The following is a 16,244-nucleotide window of genomic DNA, read 5'->3' on the forward strand; positions in this document are numbered from 1 at the left end:
GCGGGATGCTGAAGCATGGCTCTCGTTATTCCAGAAGGCCACAGCAGATGGATCCTCAACGACATGCACTCCATCACATTATTTCTCTCAATTCACTCGCCATTCAAAGTGAATTCTTTTCTAGGGGAATCAAATTGACTCAAACTCTCAGGTCGGTGTCAGTGGATAAGCAGTTCATGAAGTAAGCCACTGCCCTGGTTTTGTAGTCATGGGGACAAAGGCCAGCAGTCACTGACATTTTACAGCAATCAGCTGAAGACATATCAAATAATACTCCTTTATACTCTATCCAGGTCATGAAAGACAGCTATTGTGAGATATACAGTCACCTCCCTCTCTCTTTCTCTCTCTGCTCTCTTTCATCCCCTCCCCTCTGTGGCTCCCTTCCTGTGTCTTTCTCCCGGCATCCTGGATGCCCCTCTCCCCCCTCCATCTCCTCTATCTCCAGATGTCTTTGCGGAGGCCAAGGAAGAGCTGGGTGCCCATGTTCTCCACTGGGGCTTCCTGCCCAGGAAGGACGACTACCTGGGGGTGCTGTGCCAGGCAGATGTGGTCGTGTCCACCGCCAGGCATGAGTTTTTCGGAGTGGCCATGTGAGTCCCGCTCCTCATGGCGACGCGACGGCGACGCAACACGGCTCGGTGCCTCTCCAAGCTTTATGCTGAACGCCAAGTTAATGTTGTTGATGAGGAATATCAATACTATGCAGCCAATGATACCAGCTTGGTAGTGCTGTTGGTTTTTCCGGCCATTTCTTTTTTGCACTTTACGAAGCGGTGTCAGAAAACCGAGGCCACAGAAGTGTGGATTCGTGCACCAGGCAGGTCGAGTTAAACATCGCCCCGCTCCCTCCTTCACCTCAAGAGAGTCCAGAGTTGGGCCTCAGCGATCCGACCCCCTCGCCCCCTCAGCACCAGACTTCACTCGCCTTTCTGGGGTGCGTTTGATGTGTCGGGTGAGACGCTCCTGGCCAGGGTGGAGCTGGGACAGAGAGAGAGCTCTTCAGTGGAGACGGGCTGTGATCCTGCTGCTCCCAGGGGAGGATGGAGGGGAAAATGAAGCGTGGTGCTAATTCTGGCTGCGGAGGAGAGTGTCCTTCTGAGTGAGAGGAGGGGTCTCCCTCTGGGGGGAGCCTTCCACAATCATGTACTCTGCTTCCTTTCATCCCAACCAAGGGGAGCTCAAGAACACAGGCCACCCACAGAGTTCTATTGATAGTACTGTGTGTGTGCGCGGCTGTGTAAGTGTGTGTGTGTGCGTCGGCATGTGTGAGAGACAGAGAGTGTTGATGGAGACGCGAGAGAGGCTTAATGCGCGTGTGCATGTATTGGGGTCTGGCCGTGTTTTTCAAGGTACAGGCACGGAAACGCGCGCCACGGATCGATACGAACATGGGCTCCTCGGAGAGTTGACGCTCACCAGACGAGCTCGTCATCCCTCTCCTACAGCTCTCCCTCACACCTCTCCAGCAACACTACGGGCAAGCACATTAGCTTTAGCAATGACTGAGAACAACAGCAGATAAATACTGGCCCTCACTCCAGGGATAATGCAGGCCTCTTGAGTCCAACGGAAAGAGCAGTCCGGTCATGTGGCCCAACGGAGGTGTCACCAAAGTGTTTCATCCTCATTACAGTTGAATGTGGCCTAATCTGATTAATCACGGGCAGGCGATTTGAGCAGGCGCTATGCATGCCCTACAGTGAAGAAGTCATTTAGCAAAAATGATCAGCTAATTATATTTGAGATGAAAAGCCTGATAACCATTTGGGCGCTTATGCATCACGGCGGTGAAACGGAACTGAGCTTGATAATCGCTTTCATAGATCGTGCAGTCAGACGCCGTGGGCCTGTTTTCCACCTGGGAATTAGCACGATCATCACAGCTGTGTTCTGGAAGGCAGGACTGAGTGCTGTTTGATTACAGAACGTGGACTTCTCCATCACTGTGCTTGAATGTTACTGTAGGTCCATTTATCAACAACGCGCTGCCCAGAAGCGAACTGTTACTGTTCCAATACACATACTGTAACTGTGCCTTTCACCTGTTTAGGGAGGATTTGGGTATAGTGTCAAGGCCAAAACAACAATACTCCGTTGAAATTAAGTTTTGTTTATTAGAAGATGTTGAAGTAGAAAATGAATCTCTTTTCACCCCAGCGTAACATTGCAAACTCTTTTGTACACTATATTTTCCAAGTGAAATAAAATGAACCTGGGAATGATAATCTGGCTGTTTAAATATGCATGGCTGTAGCCAGCGTGAGAGATGGTGCACCATGGTGATGGCAAGGAGTGAGATTGAAGAATCATCAAATATGTATGTGCCGTTCCACAAAATATTTGAGAAGCTGTGTGTTTAGGAAGCCTACTGTGGTCAGTGGGTGTTCATGGAAGTGGAATATGCTAGAAAATTGATTAAACCTTTTTGTTTTTCTTTGTCACTATTCTCCAGTGATAGTTGCAAAAATGTCATCAGTCTTCTTGCGGTTGTTCTAAGAAAAGGACTGGAGGTTGATCCTTGTCCTGCAGATATGTTCTCATCCCTGCCTTTCTTTTGAAGGTTCCAGTTATTCAGAAATGTGCATGAAAATAAACCAGTGGCAGAACAGTGTGGCATCAGACTCAATGGAGATCAATGGACTACATTATCCAGCTCTACAAGGCTCAACCAATTATTAGTGGCAGAAATGTCATGCATTTTTTGTTTCTTTTTTGTCGGGCGAGAAACAAACACATTTTGTGTGCTTTTCCTGAGATTGAAACATACATTTGTGATTGAAACATATTTTTCTGGCACATTTTAAATTTTTGGTTGGACCAATTGTTCAGAGTATCAGAAACACAGACTATTTTCTGTTGCTATTGAACTAATTGCATGACAAACTGAATGTAATTGCAAACTAAATGTGTTTAACATTGTTCTCCTAGGTTAGAGGCTGTCCATTGTGGCTGCTATCCTCTGTGTCCAAAGGCCTTGGTTTACCCAGAGATATTCCCAGGTACTCTTTCCTTTGGTTTCTATTTGAACGCTGGTGATGAATAGTCTCTCAGGACAGGAGTCTCTCACTGGACTGTTACGTTAACACAGGGGTAGGCAACCCTGGTCCTCGAGAGCCGCTGTCCTGCATGTTTTAGATGTTTCCCTGCTCCAGCACACCTGATTCAAATGAATGGGTCGTTATCAAGCTCTGTGGAAGCCGGGTAATGACCATTCATTTGAATCAGGTGTGCTGGAGCAGAGAAACATCTAAAACATGCAGGACAGCGGCTCTCTAGGACCAGGGTTGCCTACCCCTGCGTTAACATGAAGAAACCTCTAAAAGAATGTGACCTGGATTTACCTGCTTTTAAAGTCTCAAACTCCGTCTCACATCCGTTATATTTGCATAGCTAATGGGAACCTTTAAAAAGAATACTAGCTCAATTATGTACAACCTGCCCATCAGTGTTTTATGCATTTTTGATGATGAACGTGAGCTGTCAACGCTTTGAGGTTTCTGTTACATTAATGATGCAGTACTTCTCTTTTCCCTCTCTTTTTCTCCTTCATACATTCTTGTGTGTGTGTGTGTGGGCATGCGTCTGTGTGTATATGCTTATATGTGTGAGTGTAGTGGAGTATCTGTATGCCACTCCGGAGCAGCTGTGTAAGAAGCTGCAGGCCTTGTGCAGAAGACCTGATGTTGTCAGGAGACATCACATTCAGGTAACACATGCACTGCCTGACACATGCAGGAACACAATCAGTGTCGGACTGGCCATTGGGAGAAACAGGAGATTTCCCGAACGGCCGGTCAAACTAACAGCCACTATGGTCACGGCACTATCCAGAAAGAAAAAAAAAGATAAAGCCTAATAGTTACGCTCACTTTGAGGACGGCCTGAATACCCAGCAACTGTTTACCTGGAGCGATCCAAAATCCAAAGGGTGGGGATTCCCCCCGTAAATTTGAACGGTGCACTTGTCCGTCCAGTTTACAGATCGCGATTGGTCAAAAGTCAATCGTTTTTCGGGTAGGCCCTACGGTCCATGGAGTGGGTGCGGAAGCAATGAGATTGCGTGCAGTGTTTTAAAAGTAGTTTGCAACCGGTGCCATATTCATTTTTAGATACTGTATTAGATCAAATTTTGTTAACAGTCTTCGATAGCACTGCATTATACTTTATTATTATATAGCCTATTTGTATTAAGCAACTGTACACGGGTCGCAGGCCGGTCTGGGTTTCAAAGTCCTGGGCTGTTTTTCGGTCCCAGTGCGACCCTGAACACAATCCCCACCTCCTGACGAACGCAGGAACACATGAACACTCTCCTGGTTCGTTTTTTCTTTTGTCATGTTGTACAACCTCCCTCTGTCCTGACCACTATCTTTGCCTCCCTCTGTCCTGTCCTTCTTCTGCAGGTTGACACCAGGAAGTACTCCTGGGCAGCATTGAAGGAGGGCTTTCTCAGTCTTCTGTCTGGAGAGGAGGAGGACCTTCACCCTGACCCAGTCCCAGATCCATCCTGACTAGACCCTGACCCAGACTTTAGAAGAGGACTGTGGAAGAGGAGAACCTTCATCCCTTTCCTGGAAGCCTCTCTGGAGCTGCATTGTTACTTCACTCCATAACAGGCTGAAGGAGAGGGACTGGAGGTAGACAGAGAGTCTACCGAGTGCTGGGAGTTCGTCATAGTTGACTCACTGCCACAAACCTGTGGTGGCTTCCAGCACCTCCTCTCTTCTCTCCTCTTCTCTCCTCAGCCTCTCCTCCTCTCTCTTCTCCTCTCCCTGCTTGTCTTCTTTTCAAATCAGAACCAGTCCTCTTCTGGAGACATTGTGCCGACCCTGTAAATGTCCCACTCATCTTCACGTGCGAGAGAGAAACTTTTATGTGTGTGGTTTCTAGAAAGAAAAGAAACGGAAAAAAAAATCAAAAGGAAAAACGTGTAAAGGCTTTCATGTTTCCCAAAGGCAGTGCCACCTCACATATCCGGTCGGGGCCATTTTTATCCTCTGTTCTGGAGAACGTGGGGCTGGAAGGGACTCTTTTTTTTCTTTCTTCTTCTTTCTCCTCCTCCTCCTTCACCGCTGCCGACAGACTGGCAGCCAAGTTGTGGCTGGAAGTTCTGTTTTCTGTGGCTCCACCTGGGTTGCCAGGTTTGAGGGCAGAGGGCCTGGAAAGCTGTGCTTACTGAAGTGCCTTAGCAGACTGGCTGCAGGGCTGCTCCACATCTATGGTTATGGGTGGCTCCTTTACCTCATACTTTTGTTGAGCCATTGATGGCACTTTCATTGACAATGCCTATATTCTCTGCAGTTTTTTCTAGTTTTTTTCCTCTCTTGTAACAATAAAGGTCAGCTCAAGTGTATTATCTGTTTGTAGACCATGTATTTGTGGCATCATGGTCTTTGGTCTAATTCCGGTCAGGGGAAGGTTTGTCATGGGTGGGATCCCAGTGCCACCATACACTAGACCAAAGTTTATATATTTAACCACCTTAGCCTGTTTGGGGAGACCTTAAAACCACTCTTTAAAACCCTTCCATTAGGGAGTGAAAAGGTGGAAAGTGTGAAAATAAATGGCTTCCCACTGTAGTTGTGAAGCCCTTTTCCTGCTGCTCCTCTCCTTCCTCTAAGCATTGTTACCAGCACACTGAATCCCTCATTCTTTCGTGTACCCTTGATCTTTTATAGAGAAATCACAAGAACAGACTGAGGAGGAAATGGCATCCAGACAGACAGAGAGAGAATTAATAGATATAAAGGAAAATAAGAACATACTATTTAAATGAGAAGTTGTATGATGCTACGTATGATGCTATTAGTGTGACTGTGCTGAAGCAGGATGGAAGACTGAGGTCTAACATGACCAAAGCCAGAAGAACCCTATGAACCAGAACAACCCTATGTGTGGTGCTACTGGAGACTGTGTTGTTAATTCTGGGTTGATACTGGTGTTTATGGGGAACACAGGCACCCAACTGCCTACCCCCACTATGGGTCATAACACTGGGGAGCAGCTTGGAACACCCGACCCCCTGCAGAGACAGACTGGGGGAGACCCCTCCCCCACCTCTCTCCTCTACTGGCCCACCACCATTAGCTTGCTCACAGATCATTAGGTGTCTATGCTGCTTACAGAGGATGATGCAAGAGTCCATAGGGTTTGAAACTGACTGAAAATATCACCAGGGGCCAGAGTAGTCCATAGGGAAGGAGATCATCTCAGAATTGTATCGTTAAACCAACTAGCTGATCTTTATCACCAGGATATGCATGCCCTGTGTTTTGGTTTATTTTGTTTATTTCGTTTTGGGGAGAAAAAAAACCTTGAGCCTCCATTTTACCTAAAGTCCCCTGCCTCTCTCCAGAGGCAGCCCTTCAGTATGCAGGGCCACGCAGAGTAGCAGAGTTGAACCATCATTTTCAGGAATTAAGCAGCTCTAAATACAACATGACACATCACGGCAATTTACCCCTAACATGTATTCTAGCTGTAAAAATGGCCGTCCAGTGTTTAAATGCTGTGAATGATTTCTGCCCCGTGGGCCTTCTCTTCCACCTGGGAGTCAGAGGAGAGGAAGTGGAGGATTAATTCGATTCCTTTCGCGCTAAGCGAGAGTCTGTCATAGCAACTGCTCCTAGCCAGACTTGGTGGTGAGCAAACACAAACAAGCCCTGTCTCTGTCCGCAAGGCCATGGCTTAACTGGATGTAAATCCAGTCGGTTCAATATGCACAGAGTGGACATGAACTGTGATAGCCGTATTAGTGATGTTGTCTGATATTGCTAAATAAATAGACCATTTGAAATTGAGTTCTTGGATTTCAGCATGGGACATGGTCTTTCCTGGTTTGGAAGGGTTTTATTTCTCCATCATTGTGGTTTCATTAGCGTCTTCTTCCATGTTGTAAGGTACAACAAAGGCGTATGATCGTCTGTTGTTGCTGTCCTAGCTGAAACATATCTGACACACTAACCAACACTTATGAAGCTATGAATCTCCCATTCTCTATGATTGGGCATTAGAGACTAGGGGACCATGAGCACTAATGCAGTTACATCACGACGTGTTGCGTGACATGTTGAAGATTACTCTCATCACTCCTCATGCTATTTTCTTATCAAATCAGGCTTTGTCCGACTAACCCTCTCACCGAGAACTCATCCACTTATCACTCCCTCATCAGACACGGGCAGACCATCACCTGGCCATATCTGGTTTGTGTGGATATTGTTAGTTTAATCACCGTTCTGAGAAGAAGAGATGATTAAACAACAGCCGGGCGCTCCGATGGTCGGCTCGTTTCCTCCAGGAGGGGAAGAATAAAAACGATTCACACGCCACAAAAACAAATGTCTTTTTTGGCAGACAGTCAACAGTCCAACAACACATGGCACTACCTCGGACAGGGAAAACAACTCCTAATGACCTGAGTGGAGGCAGAGAAAGCCAGAGGGACAGCCCTGCCAGATGACCCCTTCAGCAGATGTATGGACGGCATACCGTGCTGGACCTGCAGCAGAAGTGGGTCAGGCCTTGGAGGGCTTAGCATGCAGAAGCTGTGCACAAGTGTCATTTGGCCAAAATGTGCATTATGGGCTGTATGGACAGCTTTGGGTGTCTGCCAGTGGCCACATGACCATTCTGCATCAGAATAGAAGACAACAAATAGGACACACACACACACACACACACACAAACGAAGCACAACCAGACCCGGGTGGTACGTGATCGTTTGAATCTAGAGTAGGTACATGAATACCCTCGCACAATGGCTGCAGTGCTAGCACAGTAAGTGGCACTCAGTCAAGTAGAGTGATGTCTATTCCTCATCCATAACGCTCCCCTCAGTGCTGTGACTGGGACCATTGACTTGTAGGACTCCCACAACAGGCCTGGGTCGCGACCTGACGTCGCCGTTAACCCTGTCACAATGCAGTCAGTCTCCTCGTTGCAAAATGCCACCCCACTCATAAAGCTTTTACAGCGCAGTCCATAAAACACTGAATGCATTAAACCTTTTCATAGGCTTGTTAATAAACGTCGCTTTGAACAGTTGGTGTCGTGTGAACGGCCGGGTGTGTACTGTATGGCCTGTCTGTGTCGCGTGTGTGTGTGTTTACTGTAATGTGTGTTTGCTGTCTACCTCAGGGCTATAAGGCAACTTATTTCAAACTACTTTCCCCATCTTTGATATGTGTCTACAATGAAAATCCCCACCGTGGTTTAATCTTGGAAACCTCCACACAAGCTGGTTGTGTGCCCCACCCTTAGTTAAGCTAATTAGCCAACAGCGGTTATTGGGGCCTCCCAGTTGCTGATAAGCCACTGCACAGCCATCGCCACTGCTGTAGCAGTTAGTTACACTATGTTTCCAGAAAAGCCTTTAAAGCAAACTTTTAGGAGGTAGCTTCAAACCATGTAAACCACGTAAACACCCTGGTCCAGGAGAACCCGACAGAGCGCAATCTCTCCTTGTCTCGGTGTCACATTTCAGCTGTTGTCATCTTCCGTTCCCTCTGCTCCTGCACACAGCCAAGTGAGAATCATTCTCTCCGGTAATTAAAGCTTTTTTTCTTCTCTCTTCCTCCCGTAGCCGGGGGTTAAAGAAAGGGGAGCGTTTCTTAATGTGGAGGCTGCTAGATGAGTGCATCATTGTAGCTGGGGGTTGTGAACGTCTAGATTGTGGCCGTGAGCCGTGTCTCGTTCAGTCATCTCAACCTCACAGACAAATACACTTTTCTAAACCCATCAACTATGGCACAATCATTTTGTCTCAAAAGGCTAATACTGTCTGCCCCCACCCCCCTGCCCTCCACAACAGAAATGACTATCCTGCAGATCCGTTTGTTGACGAGGATAATTGCCGAAACTGAAATGAGAATTCAATATTTTGGGGGTAAACAAAACTTTTTTTCTCCGTTCCTTTGGAAGATGGAAGTCGGAGCAGGAAAGCAAGAGCGTCCGTTATTGACAGAATTTGAAAGTAAGAAACTGTTGGTTTGGGGCCCTTTCTGGAAACTGGTGGATTATCAACAAAGAACAGCAACATTAATTTCACGCATCAGGAGCAGCCCTGGTTGAGTCCTCCTGGCTTTGCGTCTGTCTGATTGTGGGCTGAAACAACACCTCCAGCACGGAACGACAAACCAAAAGAAAGACAAAAACAAAGACGCTGGTCTGGGAAATGTGTTTATGCAAATGTTTCTGTGCACATGTGGCAGTGGATAAGACTGCTCCACTCAGGACATCTGATAGACGGATCTCACTGGAGAACCTGCTAGGAACATATTGGAACAGTTACTGGGTTATAACAATGAGGATCACAATATCAGCACTCTCACTATGTGCTTGGAGTATATTGTGTCTGTGTATACTTTAGTAAATATGTTCTTAGCTATCCTACCTGGTTAAATAAAGGGAAGTATTGTTCATGAAATAACATTCAGAGTAGTGACTTGCCTTCTGTTTGAAGGGTTTGGTGAATGAAGCGTGGGAGGAGCTGTAGTTCTAGTTAGCTCTGCTCCGCTTCTACAGGTCTGACTGTTCTCATCCTGTCTGTCATCCGAAAACTGTGTCTGGATGAATCACACAGAACATCAGAGAAGATAGAATGTGACGACTTACTTTGAATCTGACTGATGTTCTCCGTCTTTGTCTTTCAGCGCCCCTGCGTTGACGTGTTCGTCAACACAGGTAAACATGAGCATAACTGCAAAATCAAACACGTTCAACAAGGGCATTTCTTTGATGCTGGTGTTTTTGGTGCCTCGAGATTGGTAACTGAACCATGTGAATCCAACCTTCATCGCCGCCGTGCATAATGAAGAGGTGCATCAAAGGAGCAGGACTGTCACATTATTGCGAGGGTTATATTAAAAAATGCAACACTTTGACAAATAAATGTTTAAATAAAAGGCCGGGCCTCAATTTTCGATGAGGCTTCAGAGCTGGGTCCTCCCAGGGGAGGAAGGTGCCATACACAGGGACTCTAATACCTCCACGCTGGTTGTCTTACCATGGTCACATGGACCCGTGTGAGCTATCTCTAATCCTGCGTCTTCGATTCTCTGTCTCTCTCTATCAAACTCTCTGCCTCTCCATTCGCACCATAGCTCCTGGAGGAGGGAGGGAACGGAAGGGAAGAACGGGATGGAAAGAGCAGTTGTCCTCAAGTGACACCGTCATGTGCTCTCAATGAGCTGCCATGTTCTCCTGTGTTCCCCTGGAGGCTGGTCAGCAGGCATTGTTTTCACAAGCCTGGTGGTTAGAACACTCAGGGACTCCGTTATGCTTAAATGTCATTTTAGAATGAGGGACTTTTTTTTTGGTCTTTTAATTTTGAATTTTTATACATACCTTCTTTTTTTCAAGCAGGCAGGCGGCCATTTTTATCCAGCGAGGGACAAAGAGGGGGCCATCCAAAACAAAGTGGTCTGCAGTTATTGTATGAAATCACTGCTGTGAGAGTGGTTTGGCTGGAGTGGTGAAAACAAACCAGCCCCATACAAACTGCAGACTGTCTCATGGCCCTGGAATGGGGAGTCCCTAATGATGGACCTGGTGTCATGCGTCTGTGTTTGTACCTCTCTCCTTCTTAGACATCCCACTCTCAATGGAAGTTCACTCGAAGTCTACATGAGTAGGGGTGACATGTCCATGCACCACTATGGTTCACATTTGCTCAGCCTGACCCCAATAAGCACCCCACCCCAGTAGTCTGTCCTTCTACCATCTTCTCCACCATGAAGGCCCGTGAAGGCATCCAACAAACTCTCCCTATCCCCGAAAGTATTTTTCCCGTCAGAAGTTCTGTGTGTGAAGAGAGTGAAGCATGGTGCTGAAAGCTGTGGCCTGTCTCGCTCGTTTGGTCTTCGAAAGTGTCTGTGTGTGCGGGGGGGGGGGGGGGGGGGGGGGGTTGGGGGCACTCGGAGCCGGCGCTCATTCTGCCTTTTCTTCTCTGGGGAGATTTAGTGAAACACACGACCACAAAGCTAGTTTAAGTATGTCACTCTCCCATCGTTCCCAGTCTCGCTGCCAAAGCATGAGACATCTGATTTAGAGAATAATAAAATACAGAAAAATGGCTTTCCCATAATTACAGACTCTCTTATCTCAGCGCAAGAGAGAAAAAAGAGAGAGAATAAGAGCGAGAGAGGGGGAGAAAATTCCTCACAGGCAAAAGCCTGCATAGGTTTTTTAAATGGGTATAAAAAGAAACTGCTGTTTGCGAGTATGAAAGCAGTCTGCTGATTGAAAACTGATGTGAACGCTGTCACTCAGTCCCACACAGCTACAACTGTGTTTCAGGGGATTATTTTGTACACCGAAGACGTGGAGATATGCTGACTGAGCACTGATCCTGACAGTATTTACGCAACTCATATTTACTCCTTGACAATAGCCCGTGAGGTATCAGAGCTCCTGCGTCGACCAGGAGCTTGTGTTCTCCACATGGCCCTTTACAAAGGGGTCCGATCAACCCACCAAAAACATAACCACCTTAACACCTCTACCGTCAAAAAATAGTACATCCTTTTATAAACAAGGACAATGAATGTCTACTTGAATTGTACATTGGACATCCTGTGTTGTTGTTGAGGTGATGTCTGCAGCTTTTCACCAAACAGTATGTGCTCATGTCCAGGGAGAGGTATCCAGTCTGGTCCCTGGAGACAGAAATAGCTCAAAGAACACGGAGCCCTGACTTCAGTAGGAAGAGGGGAGAACACACGGCTCTTTACTGTGGTCTGGGAGGACGGGGTGGGAGAAAAGCAGCTGTGCTGATACCACTGATGGACAACACCTGTGTGAACGAGTGCGTGTGTCTGAGCGTAAGCGTAGTTTAAGGTGGGTGTGCATACTTCCGTCCATGTGTTACTCTACACTCTGCTACTCTACATGTTTATGTGTGCGTGTAAGACATTTCCCATGCTTCTGATTAGCAGGAGCGGGTGATAATTAGGCTCCACCCATCTCTTCAGCAGTCCAATTACATTGATTATCGGCTTTAACTCAAGCAGTGTGGCGATTCGGCAGCCCTTGTCCAATGGCTGCACTCCTCTGTGATCTGAGCAGAGCAGACTGGTGAAACACATTTGGCGGAGCCTGTCAGGAGGCTTGGCCCACACGTTGGGCTGAGGGCAGACATTTAGGAGAACGATTCTCGTCATGGTGACCCACGGCCAGGATTAAACCACTCAAAGTGCCGAAATGTGACTTAGTGATCATCAGAAATGATCTGAACTCGATCATTACTTTGGGCCAAAATGGACCTTTACATTAAACAATGAATCCAAAACAAAACTGAAATGACGGAATTGAACAGTGGCACATTAAACCATTACCAACATGTAGATGACGGTTGATATGGTTTAATTGCAGACAGGCTTTGAGAAGCAGCTAATGAAAACTGACAGACACATCACACAGCTCTCCTGATCACCATTAGATTACTGAGATCCATTCCTGTCTCTCTTTTTCCTCCCTGTCCTGCTCTCCCCTTTTTTCCAATGTATCATTTCACTCTGTGATTGACTGCTTTATTTCAGGAGTAGATCGATTAGTTATGTTTCAATAATGGCTCGTCTGTCCTAGAAAATAATTGAAAGTAATCTCCTTTGCAGATTTGGCTGTGTGTGTGTATGTGTGTGCGGGTGTGTGAGTGTTTGAGTATGGCGGTACTTCTATCACAAACTTCAGCCAATTCAGAAATGCGATTCAGACCTCTTCACATAACTGAACCATTGTGACAAGACAGATTATATTATGTAATCAAATCCCTTTACTCATTTTGTATATACCAAATTTTGACAATCTGATGTCAATCTTCTTTTGATTACTCTCATTTTAATGATGTCTGGACTATTATCAGCCTGACTGTTTTCAAGGTAAAGCAGCCAAGCTATCATTACACCGGTATACGTTACAGCACAAGTTATGTAAAGGGACAAATGTACTCATTGTTTCATAAACATTAAACTTATTGTTTCATAAAGGATTAAGAAAAAAATCTTCAAACATGAACATTTTAGAGACTTATTTTTTATTATCAAAACAAAATCAAGAAACTGAAGTATGTTCACAGTTTGGTGCTCTTCTTAACAGTTGAATAACACACTCTCACACACCTCTGCACACATCTGCACGCGCACAATCACACACACACACACACACACACACACACACACACACACACACACACACACACACACACACACACACACACACACACACACACTGGCAGTGAAGGAATCATATCACCCTCAGAAAAGCACATAGTATTAAAGCCTTCCCTCTCTCTGAAAGTCAGGAATCCCAACTTGAGCACTGGGATGAAAGTATACCATGGATAAAAATGAAAAATGGCATGAATACATATCAGTCATGAATAAATGATATATCATCTCTGAACACTGATAAAATACAACTATTGGCTTTACAGCCTTTAAACCAGCTGTAAACTTGTATTTCAATACCACCTCTAGTCTGTGGAGGTGTGCGATGAACAAGAGGAGTCCATGTCATTTCCTGTCCAGACTGAAGATCTCCACACTCTCCATGAGGATAAACTCCACGATCTGGTTCTGGTACACCATGTTGAACGCCATGTTGCCACAGTCCAGTTCAGGCCACATCAGCGTAGGTCCGAACACGATGCTAATGCCCTGGGTCGACATAAGGTTTTTCACCGAGCATTCCAGGAGTCTACCAGAAACAGGAAGTGGATGGTTGCATTTGAGTTTGTTTACAGACACATGAACTGGTTACATGCAATGAAGAGAACAATGGCATTTTTAGTAGGAGTAGGAGTACTTAGTAGTTTTGCGATAATAGAAAATTACTATAAATAGCAAGATTGAAAATAGGAAGATAATATCCCAATATTGTACAGTAATTTGAGAAGTGAATAAGAAAGAAGAGAAAAGCGGTCAGGAAAAGGAACTGATCCAAATGTGTTTGATGCTGTCTGTGGACTTTTCAGCAGTTACAGCCGAGAGGTAGCAACTGTTTTTGTGTCAGCTGGTACTGGTGGTCCTCGGAGACAGGAAACCTTGGCGAGCAGGAATTGTAATTCCAGGGTCATAGTATGAATCTGAACAAAGACTATGAAACTTTTCATTGTTAACTTCTGGGATTTCTTAACTTCTGTTGGGCATCAGTACTGACACTTTCCATTTGTTTGTCTTCAGATAAACTTCTCAACTAAACAAAGTCTCTGGATGCTGGCAAATCCTTTCCATGAAGATGATGAAAAATGTCTGAGGTGCATTAGTATATTTGACCAGACTATCAGTGAGGCAGGTTTTACATCTAAAAGGTAGAAAGATAGAAAGTACACCTTGTTTCAGTATTGGCAACATTGGGTATGGTTATCTTGATCTCAGCTTTAGGTACTCAAGCATCCACGTTTAGTCACATCTGAAGGAGCTCTCTCCAAACCACATATTCAGAAACAGCAGTTTTTGCTGCAGAACACCCATTTACTTGGACCTATTTAAGAAGAAGTTATAAAGAACGGGGGTTCAGTGTGGGTATCCTGGAGACGACGAGGAAACCATACAAGTTTGGAAGGAAAAATACACACGCAACTCCTATTCACATAGGTTATTAAAGACAGCCCCCCCCCCCCCTCTCCTACTACTGACTGAATCTCTTCCTTCGCAATGACCCACTGGAAATGTAATCCATTAGAATGTGAGGCCAAGGCTAGGGTGAGGCCAGGACGAATCAGACAATGTCTGAGACTGAGGCTAGGGCCGAGGCTATGGATGAGACTGGGGCTAGGGCTAGGGCTAAGGCCAGGCTGAGGAACGCTGCCCATGTGCAGCGTAGATGGTGGTGGTGGTGGGGGGGGGGAAGCAGAGTTGGATGCAGCATTCTGACTGAGATGAGATGAGGTTTGGCTGGGGGACAGACAAATGTGTGTGCATGTGTGTGTGTGTGTGGGGGGGTACATTTACGGAAAAGAAAGAGAGAGAAAAGGGGGAAGAAAGAATAAGTGAGGTGGATAGCAAAAAGAGGAGGAGGAGCAGAGCAGCATGGGAGGGCGAGAGAAATACAGGAGGAAGAAGGAGAGGAGGAGGAAGAGAAGGAGGGAGGAGCAGGGGAAGAGAGGAGGAGGAGAAGGAGGAGGCTGCCCACAGGCTCCTGGGCCCGTTGTGGAGTGAGGCCTGGAAAGGGATGGAAGGACTGTGGCGTGGGGCGTCTCTCCAAGCTGTCAGCGGGCTCTTGACGGAGCATTCTGAGGTGGGACTGGGTCCCTCCTCTGCCCAGAACCCTGGGCCTCTCAGTGCACAACAGTATCCAAAAGGTATTGTCAGGGTGCCAGGCTGTTATGCAGCTCTGCGGCATCCCTAGCTGGTATTTTGGAAAGCAGAGTTGATGTTATCTATGGCTTACATGCCACAGATAAAAAAAAACAAAAAATACAATGAAAAATTGCGTAATGTCCCACACAGCAGCAGAGGAGACTGGTGCTTGACCGTAGCCGTGCAGGGAGCTGTCCCATGCTCCTCCAATACTTCTCCCTCTATGTGTGGTCCCCTGTGAAGGTACTCTTGACCATGACTTTCAGTCACAAATGAATATCAAAAATATCTGAAGAGATATGTCAGGTGTTATGGTCCTTTAGTTTAGAGCTGAAAGAGCACCACATATACCAGGTGTTTTCTTCAGATGAGTATTTAGGGGTTGAAAGAATCAACGGGTTTTTAGAAGCGGCATGTTAATGGTACGCAGGCCTGAAAAGGTCAGAAATCAAGCTGTGTCTATCCCCAATACGCGTTAGCTGCAGCATCGTTAATCATGTGTGATTGTCAACATCTTCCCCTGCCATATGTCATTATAATATCTTCTAAGCGTTTTACGTGCTGTGCATATTCCTTCACCTCATTAAGGATGGAGGGCACTGATGATGATGATACTCTCTGACAATCATTATGAATAATCGTCCTCACTTTGAGCGAGTCTGGGGAATCTCCCTAAAGATTGTGCTGTGGTGCTTTGCTGTCAGGGTTGAAAAGGAGGCATATAAACTGTAGAGTCCAGGGTAATAGAATTATTCTGACCTAAGATTAGGAAACATTACATCGTTTAACTGGAGGGAGTTTCCAGTTTCTGTCAGTCACATGCTTGCTCAGTAATCCATGTTCAGGGCTCCTGGTTAGGCTCAGCAGGGCTACCTGAGAGGCCAGCGGTCAGGGACAGGGTTGGCAGGCCTACCTGAGAGATCAGAGGTTGCAGTTAGGCTC

The 16,244-nt window shown here is 46.1% G+C and overlaps 2 protein-coding genes across 2 annotated transcripts in view; one reads left to right on the top strand and one right to left on the bottom strand.

Moving 5' to 3' along the window:
• qtman (queuosine-tRNA mannosyltransferase) overlaps positions 1 to 6,799 on the top strand; it is a 31,516-nt gene extending 24,717 nt beyond the window's left edge. The window contains exons 7-10 of the mRNA XM_084689412.1: positions 449 to 593; positions 2,932 to 3,002; positions 3,618 to 3,709; positions 4,407 to 6,799. Of these exons, the coding sequence (XP_084545538.1) occupies positions 449 to 593; positions 2,932 to 3,002; positions 3,618 to 3,709; positions 4,407 to 4,514 (416 nt within the window). The 3' untranslated portion in view covers positions 4,515 to 6,799. The remainder of the gene's footprint in view (positions 1 to 448; positions 594 to 2,931; positions 3,003 to 3,617; positions 3,710 to 4,406) is intronic.
• Positions 6,800 to 13,019: 6,220 nt separating this feature from the next.
• arhgap15 (Rho GTPase activating protein 15) overlaps positions 13,020 to 16,244 on the bottom strand; it is a 40,214-nt gene continuing 36,989 nt past the window's right edge. Inside the window, exon 13 of the mRNA XM_084689253.1 lies at positions 13,020 to 13,698. Within this exon, the coding sequence (XP_084545379.1) occupies positions 13,515 to 13,698 (184 nt within the window). The 3' untranslated portion in view covers positions 13,020 to 13,514. The remainder of the gene's footprint in view (positions 13,699 to 16,244) is intronic.

This window comes from Hypomesus nipponensis, chromosome 23, assembly GCF_054491055.1.
Source record: "Hypomesus nipponensis isolate SF chromosome 23, ASM5449105v1, whole genome shotgun sequence".
In the NCBI taxonomy this organism is placed as follows: Eukaryota; Metazoa; Chordata; class Actinopteri; order Osmeriformes; family Osmeridae; genus Hypomesus; species Hypomesus nipponensis.